Source organism: Poecilia latipinna, unplaced genomic scaffold, assembly GCF_001443285.1.
Source record: "Poecilia latipinna isolate Pla-1442-1.1 unplaced genomic scaffold, P_latipinna-1.0 Scaffold474, whole genome shotgun sequence".
In the NCBI taxonomy this organism is placed as follows: Eukaryota; Metazoa; Chordata; class Actinopteri; order Cyprinodontiformes; family Poeciliidae; genus Poecilia; species Poecilia latipinna.
The window spans coordinates 266,060-274,178 of record NW_015113090.1 but is presented as its reverse complement, the minus strand read 5'-3'; the positions used below and the strand labels follow the sequence as shown (position 1 = coordinate 274,178).

The 8,119-nt window shown below is 40.6% G+C and overlaps 1 protein-coding gene across 1 annotated transcript; it reads right to left on the bottom strand.

Annotated features, from left to right (window-relative positions):
- Positions 1-3,445: 3,445 nt before the first annotated feature.
- Positions 3,446-7,339, bottom strand: cyp1b1 (cytochrome P450, family 1, subfamily B, polypeptide 1). The gene is made up of 3 exons (XM_015039507.1): positions 6,736-7,339; positions 5,572-6,582; positions 3,446-4,180 (listed from the first exon to the last, which is right to left on the bottom strand). The coding sequence occupies exons 2-3, from the start codon at positions 6,570-6,572 to the stop codon at positions 3,580-3,582; spliced, it is 1,602 nt and encodes a 533-aa protein (XP_014894993.1). The 5' UTR covers positions 6,573-6,582; positions 6,736-7,339; the 3' UTR covers positions 3,446-3,579.
- Between the last annotated feature and the right edge of the window lie 780 nt (positions 7,340-8,119).

Sequence of the window (8,119 nt, the reverse complement as noted above, 5' to 3'; positions counted from 1 at the left end):
CAGCCGCTTATGTGTGAGACGTTCAGAATCAGATTCCTGTGCAAACGTACATGAAACGCCCAAAATGAGCCGAGCTTTAGCAAGGAGGTGAAACACCGAGGCATGGACCAGATTCCAGCATCAGTTTCACATTTTCTATCATACAGTTTCTGCAGTTTAATGCCCTGCACTCCAAAAAAAACAAAAACAAAATCTTACAAAGTATTTCTGGTCTAGTTTCTAGTGCAAATATCTCAGTTAACTTGAAATAAAACAAAACTAACTTACAAGTAACTTTTCAGCAAGAAATAGGAGCTTGTTTTAAGTCAATAATTCCTTGATATTGATTTTAAAAGTGCTTTTTTCTGCTGGCAGATTATTTCACTTCACAATTGTTACCAAGCAACGCCAGCCAAGCCCAGCCCGTTGCCTAGCAACCCAGTTCTACTTCCACTCAGATTATTTCACTTATAACATGGGAAAATGTCTTGTTACAAGAGAAATAACCTGTCGGTGGAACTAAAACTTTTTTAAAATCAATATTAAGGAATTATTGACTTAAAACATTTTCCTTTATTTTGATGAAAAGTTACATGTAGGTTTGTTTTGTCCAATTTCAAGTATGCTTTAACACGCTATTTATGCTAGAAACTAGACCAAAAATACTTGGTAAGATTTTGTGTTTTTGCAGTGTAATAATGATATCCCGTCATCATATGCTGCTGCACACTGTCAGCCAGCTGGCTGAAAGAAATCTACTGCACATTTCCCTCTAATCCCTCTCCTGCTTTATAGCAGCAGCAAGATTGATTGTTGTTTTTCTTTTTTAAACAACGGTAATTTGAACATTTTTTCTGTAAAAACCATTAAAAAAAATTAGTATTTTAGTCGAGGTTGTGAGTAGGTGAGAATCTCTAATTCTGCACTGCAAAAACCAAAAATATTACCAAGTGTTTTCTTTGTTTAGTTTTAGAATAAGAAGTTTTATTTATATAGCACTTTTTCGGCAACAAGGCAGTTCAAAGTGCTTTTAAGTGAAAATGTCTTGAAATGAGACAAAACTAACTTAAAAGTAACTTTTCAGCAAGATATAAGAGCTTGTTTGAAGTAAATAAATCCTTAATATTGATGAAAAACTAAAAGTTCCACTTATTTCACAGTCAACAGGCCCTGAGCCGTTACCTAGCAACGCCAGCCAAGCCCAGCCGTCGCCTAGCAACCCAGTTGTAGTTCCACTGGCAGATTATTTCATTTTCATTTTCTCATGTTGTAAGTGAAGTAATCTGCCACTAGAACTAGTAGTTTTTCTTCAATATAAAGGAATTATTAACTTAAAACAAGATCCTCTAAATCCTGCTAAAAAATCACTTTTAAGTTAGTTTTGCCTTTTTTCCAGTGTGCTAATATATTTGCAACAGAAACTTGCCAAAAACCCTTGGTATTATTTTCTGTTTTTGCAGTGCGTGCCTGTAATGTGCTTTCCATTTTCCTGACTGAGTGAGCATCCGGCTAAGTAACACTGCTTTAATATCTCTTTACATGCAAAAACTGACAGTCTCATTACAACAGCATCTGTAAAAAGTTAAAGAATATATTAGATTAAATAGTATTTGAGTCTTTTTCTTCCTGAGTAAATACACTGGCATATACAATATATTAATTTACACATTGCTACTGAACATTTAGTGTTAGCAGAGCTGAAGCTCGGAGCTTATGCAGCTGCAGCTCGTCCCTCAGACCGCGGCTTGTTTCTGCAGTCATGAGGATCCGAAACAGTTTGTTCATCACAGTTACGAAGATACACGATTGAGAAACATTTGGATTGTTTTTTAAGCAGATAAAGTGTCTTTTCTCCAGGTAGCAAAGCAACAATAAAGGCTTCAGTGTGCAGTTTTTTCCAGCTTGCAGGGATAAATTATGCAGCAGCGTAGTATTGTTTATGATCAGAGCTTCATTGTTGGCGTTGTGCTTTTCCAGACTGTTTTCTGGTTGTGAAGCAGCTGGTTGCAGTCCTCTGCTCTGACGAATCAATGGGTCGCAGGCGATCGCTGCGGCTGACTAATGTTGAGAACAGATGTGCCATCGCTTTAGTGCAGCTACAAATTCAGATGCAGACGCATTTATCAGCACCTCAGGTTAAAGCTGAGAGTCTGAAAGTAAATCTATCTGTTCCTGCAGCCGCTAAAAGATTTAGAGAAATCCTTCCTTCAGCTTGACTACAACTCTTCCACGTCAACCAAATTAGCTTCTTAATGAAATCAAAACAATCCCTGTGAAATAAATTAAGATGTTTTTTTCTTAAGGTTCCATATTTTTCAGGTGGATTAGCATTTGTAAAGCCTAGGGCTGCAATTAATGATTACTTTAGTAAGTGATTAATCGATTATTCTGATGATTAATCGGATACAAATATTGGCATATCCTGCATATTTTTCATTTAATTTTAGAAATGCATTAAAAATGCAAATAATCAAATAATTAAATTCAACATTTTATTCCTTTAGTAAATCTGAACCCAGTGAAGCTAAAACAGAAAAGGGTGTTTTTTTCTAAAATGTTAAGTACGGTGGACGAACTGTCATGCTGTGGGCCTCTTTTTCTCCCAAACACCCTGGACACTGGAGTTCATGGCAGGATTTCTACAATGTCAAGGGATTTTAAATAAAAACATTGGACGATGATCTGAAATCTCTGTGGTGAGAAAAACGGGTAAAAGTCTGGATTTTCCTACACTTTCAAGTCCGATTATATTAACATTTCAAATATTTTGAGGCTGTTTACATATATTTACTAGAGGTGTTAATAAATATGTCTGCTTCCACATATCTACTGCATATTTAGGCTCTGCTCTCCATTATTCTTCATTTTCTGAGTCCTTAGACCAGGAGTCTGCAACCTAAAAAATCATTTAGAGCCGCAAATGTTGCATGACTTTAGAAAAAACAACTAAGAAATTTAGACAAATATCTACTTTAGGGAAATCGTTGTCAGTTTAAAGAATCACCAATATATTTATTTAAAATGAAGCTGATGGATATACTTTTTTTAAACAATGAAAAATGCAATTAAATTAAATTTTAAAAAACTGACCTAATCTGGTACTTTTAGTGTCATCCTGTTTGGAAATCCAGAAGCTAACATCTATACACTGCAAAAACACACTGTGTTACAAAGAGTTTTTCTTTAATTTACAGAAAAAAAATCTGCTGTAGTGTTGACTTAAAGCAAGCTTTTATATTTTACTGAAACATTACTTTTAAGTTAGTTTTGTTTTATTTCAAGTGTACTGAAATATTTGCACTTAAAATTAGACAAAAACTCTTGGTAAAATTTTGTGTTTTTGCAGTGTAGCTTCTAGCTTTGGCTGCTATAGCTAGCTGGCTGAGCTATAGCTAGCTGGCTAAGCTATAGGTAGCCTCAGCTGACTTCTTTTCTCCATTTTTTGCAGGAATAAAATGGAAACCTATTAAAAATTCAGCATTTGTTTTTATATTTATACTAAAACGGTTGTTTTTAATTTTTGGCTAAAGTTTTTAGGTCCGATGAGCCATTTGTGGCTCCGGAGCCGCAGGTTGCAGGCCCTGCTGTGGCCTTTAATCTTTAAACTTTTGCCTGTAATTCTGCTGGCTGTTCGTTTGCCTGAGCGGCACCAGCATCCAGCAGAGTCATGTCTTCCCGCAGAGACACAGCGATGGCGTAGTCGTACGGTTTCAGCGTCAGGCCGTACTTGTAGTCCAGGGTTAGCGTCTTCGCTGGGTCGGTGGTGATGCGGCACTGGTGCACCAGCAGCGCCGTGAACAGGAACAGCTGCAACTTGGAGAGCTGCTCGCCGATGCACCGCCGGCGACCCAACGAGAAGATGAGCACGTTGGCGGCCAGGTCTTTGTTCAGCGCCCCCTGGGGGTCCAGGAAGCGCTCGGGGTCGAAGGTCTCCGGGTTGGACCACGTGGCCGGGTCGTGGTTGATGGACCACTGGTTTATGAAGATGACGGTGTTCTTTGGAATGGCGTAGCCCATGATGGAGGTGTCTGTGACGGTCGAGTGGGGGATGGTGAGCGGGACGAAGCTGGTGAAGCGCATCACCTCGTAGAGGAAGGCCATGACGTACGGCAGATCGGCCTGGTCCTCGAAGGACGGCAGGCGACTCCGGTCCACAACTCTGTCCACCTCCAGCTGAAGACGCGTTTGGATCTCAGGATACCTGAAGGTGTGACATCAGCATGTAACTTTTACAAAAAATTTATGTTTTTTTATATATTTGTTAAAACTGCACCGCTCCAGACCAAAAACAACCAATCAGAGCCAGGAGGCGGGGCTTGGTGCTGTCAGTCAACCTCGTGAGTGGGCTACTAAACAAATGCCAATTACAGGAAAACTGTTTTCTTGCTTTCATTGGCTAGTTAGCATGCTATGACATGAGGAAGACGCAGTAGCAGCTGTGGAGGATCAAGGATGATTGACAGCGCTAAGACCCGCCCCCTTTCTCTGATTGTTTTTTTTCTAGTTAGCAGTGGGAGGAGGCAGAGGAGCTTCAGTTTTTTCACAGATTATCTGTCTCATATCAAACTGTCACCACATAGTGACAGTTTTAACAAATATGTGACAAATATGTTTTTTATAAAAATGTCATTCTGCAGCTTTAACCCGTTTTTCTAAAAACTGATTACATAAACGCGCTACAGTCACTGCAAACAGCTGACTGTTCACTTTCACCAGTGTTCAGTTTTACTCCTTGCATAACACACATGCAGTAACACTTCCTCATGTCTCTGCAGGGTTAACAGGAAGCTGGGAGCAGCGTGAGCTAATCAGCTGCTGCATCCCTCAAAGTGAAAACGAAAAGACTGAAAACTAAAAACATGTCGAGAAGTCTCTTAAAATGTGGTTAAAGTTGATAAAATCAAGCCTGACTTGACCTGCCCTGACCTTCATCTAAAACACATGGAATTAAACTTGCTTAGATTTCCACCAAGTGGGGCAAAAAGTGAGAATGCATTTAATGTGAGAAAAAGAAAAGGCGATTGGAGTCATGCTGAGGGTAAATATGGAGAGGCAGAAAAGGAAAAACAGAGGAGGAAACAGGCATAGAGATGAAAAACGCTTTTCAGAATAGACAGTAATTAATTTCAGTCTATCAAGAGGAAGCTTGTAAATTTTCAGATTAGTTTAAGTTACTAGTAAATTGACAGGATCGTTATTGTCTTGCAGGTTTATAGTGGTGCAAAAATGTGTTACACACCTCAGAGTAGAAAATAACTGAGGTGTTACATCTGATTAAATCAGCAAACAAAGTCGGAGTTTTTAGTGTTTTTGTTTGGATAAAATTCAGACTAAATATCTTTAAGATGCCGAGTTTAAAACACCTAAAAACTTAAAATCAGGGCTTGACAAACAGATAAAACATTCAGATTTATTTTTTTAAAACACATGTTTCCTCAGTTATGTCAATTGAAGCAGGTATGTTCTGAGACTTAAACAAAACAGATGCTTTTTATCAGTTAGGGGTAATTAATGTTCATGTAATAAAAGCCAATCTGGACTTCCAGGTTATTTTGTTTCAGCTAAAATATCCAGTATGTAAAAGTTTCTTACTTGACCAGTATGAGGATGATCCACTGTAAAGCCGTGGACAGCGTGTCCTGGCTGGCTCCAAAAATGTCCCCCATGGTGGGGGTCACGTAGTCCTTCCCAGAGGAGAGACCCGCGGTCTCCGTGATTTGGTCCAGAGCCACGATGAAGGCGTCCGTCATGTCCCTGATGGCGCTCGACTCGATGGACTTCCTGTGCTCCATGACTTTATCCCGGATGAAAACCCCAAAGTCCCGGTTGAGGTTCTTGAAGTCCTCGAAGATGGTTTTGATTGGGTTAGGGAAGTACTGGAGCCACGGCATCACGTCCACGATGCTCCCTGCTCCCACGGTCTTAGTGAACTTGTCGTTCCTGCCCACCACCTCCCGGAACTCCGCATCCTCGTAGGTGTACCTCCTCCCGAAGCAGATGGCGCTCATCACGTTGGCCGTGGACACCACCAGGTCGGTGCCGGGCTGGAAGTACCGCTCCGCCCGCGTCTTCTCCACGAACCGCCGCAGAAGCTCCCTGAACTCGGCCAGGACGTGCTGCTCGAAGGTCCGCTTGGTCTGCGGGTTCCCGGTGGAGAACATGCGGACGGTGGACTGCGCCAGTTTGCGGTGCGTCTTCCACGAGTCCGAGACGGTTCCGAACGCCATGCTCTGGCCGTCGGAGATGAACTGGAAGGAGGTAAAGTCCGGCCTCCCGGCGAAGTCCAGACCCTGCTTGATGAGCGCCGGTCGGATGGCGTCGCCATTCAGCACCACCACGGTTCGGCTGCCCAGCTGCATCTGGAACACGTTGCCGTACTTCCTCGCCATGCGGGTGCAGTACAGGTGCGGCGTGTTGCCGAGCTGCGCGGCGTTCCCGATAACGGGCCAGGCGAAGGGCCCCGGCAGACCGGGAGTGGCCCCGCGGCGCCGGAGCCACAGCCACACGGAGAGCAGCAGAGCCAGGCAGGCCGCCAGCAGGGCGCCGGGAGTGAAACAGTTAACTGAGGGCATACTCTGCAGAAACGCTTCCATCACGCAGATCCTGCGGGATGAAAATAATGAGGTCATTACTATTAACAATAACAATAATAATAATAATAATAATAATAATAATAATAATAATAATAAAAATAATAGATTTTATGGAGGTAAATCTGAAAGTAATTCAGATTGTTTTTATCTTTTGATGAATTACCTTAAAAGCAACAAAAATCAGATGATTCCTCTACATTTCTGCTGCGGAGGTTTTGCAGCCGCAGACTTCCCGCTGAGCGTTTTCTGTCTGCAGAGCGCCGCTGCACCGGGTCTTTTATCTGCGGGCGGCTGCAGCATCACGGCCCGTCGGCGGCTCCGGTGCAGTGGGCAGGTTTGATGCGAAGGGGGTGGGGGGGGGGGCACCGTCCTCTTCTTCTCCTCCCACCATCACCTCCTCCTGATGGTGCCTGCTCTGTGAGGCAGGCACCATCATCATCATCATTACTATTAGTAGTACTACTATGGTGGTTATTGTTGATGAATGTTTCATATATTTATTACCATTTATTTCGCCTGAAAACTCCCATTGGGGTTTTAAAAATCGCTTTAGAACAGAATCTGACAGAATCAGTTTGCAGAAAATTCAAAGCAAAACTGAAAAAAATTAACATCAAAAAAGACATTTACAGACCGATGGTTCCTCTCAAAATCAAAAGAACCGCCTTTAAAGCATTTTGTGACAGTATTTAGTGTTTTATTAATTAAAAGTAACACCTTTAGATGAATTAAGTCAATCATAAATTGATTACTTTTTATTTCTTTTTTTTAAAGTATTTTATTATCAAGTTGGACGAACAGTTTATCATCAGTATTGCAAATAATAAGAGATACATTTTAATATTGCAGAATTTATTGTATTTTTCTTAGAATAATGCATTTAAATGAATTAAAATCAATCACGACTAGAGAATTTTGATGTAATAATAATAATAATAATAATAATAATTATTATTATTATTATTATTATTATTATTATTATTATTATTATCCCGATGACGTATTTTGAGCATGATAAATTATAGGACTTGAACAAAATCATTTTCTTCCCTTTTTTATTTTATCATACTGCTGGCTTTATTTAATTACTAATTTATTTAAGAGAAGATTCTCATATAAAACATAAACCTGTGTTGCAGCTGTATAAACAGCAGCGACTCTCCATCCTGCAGGTTCAGCAGAGTTCATTCTGTCTCATCTCGATCCGAACAGAAACATTTAAAATGCTACTTGTTTTAGTTCTCATTTCAAATTAAAAGCTTTGCAGATTCATAGAGAGGCATTAAAACAACCACAAACTGAAAATGTTTACGTCCTTAACTCTAAACGTCAGCTTCAGTCTGGATCGTTTCGCTTTTAAAATCTACATTTTCTCCAACAAATATTTAAAGCCTGAGAAGATTTAAGTCTGGGTTACAAATAAGGAAGCCGTGAGATCCAAAAAGGGTTTAGCAGCCTTAGTACATTTGAGACAGAGTTGGTTATTAAATCCGTTCATAACTTCGGATTAAATCCCCGCCAGGCTGCGTTTTCCTGCGGAGCCACAA

Bases quoted from the DNA above. Each gene is read 5' to 3' on its own strand.
- cyp1b1 (XM_015039507.1), bottom strand. From the start codon at position 6,572: ATGGAAGCGTTTCTGCAGAGTATGCCCTCAGTTAACTGTTTCACTCCC. The intron at 4,181-5,571 runs GTAAGAAACTTT...TCACACCTTCAG, and splicing joins ATCATCCTCATACTGGTCAA to GTATCCTGAGATCCAAACGC.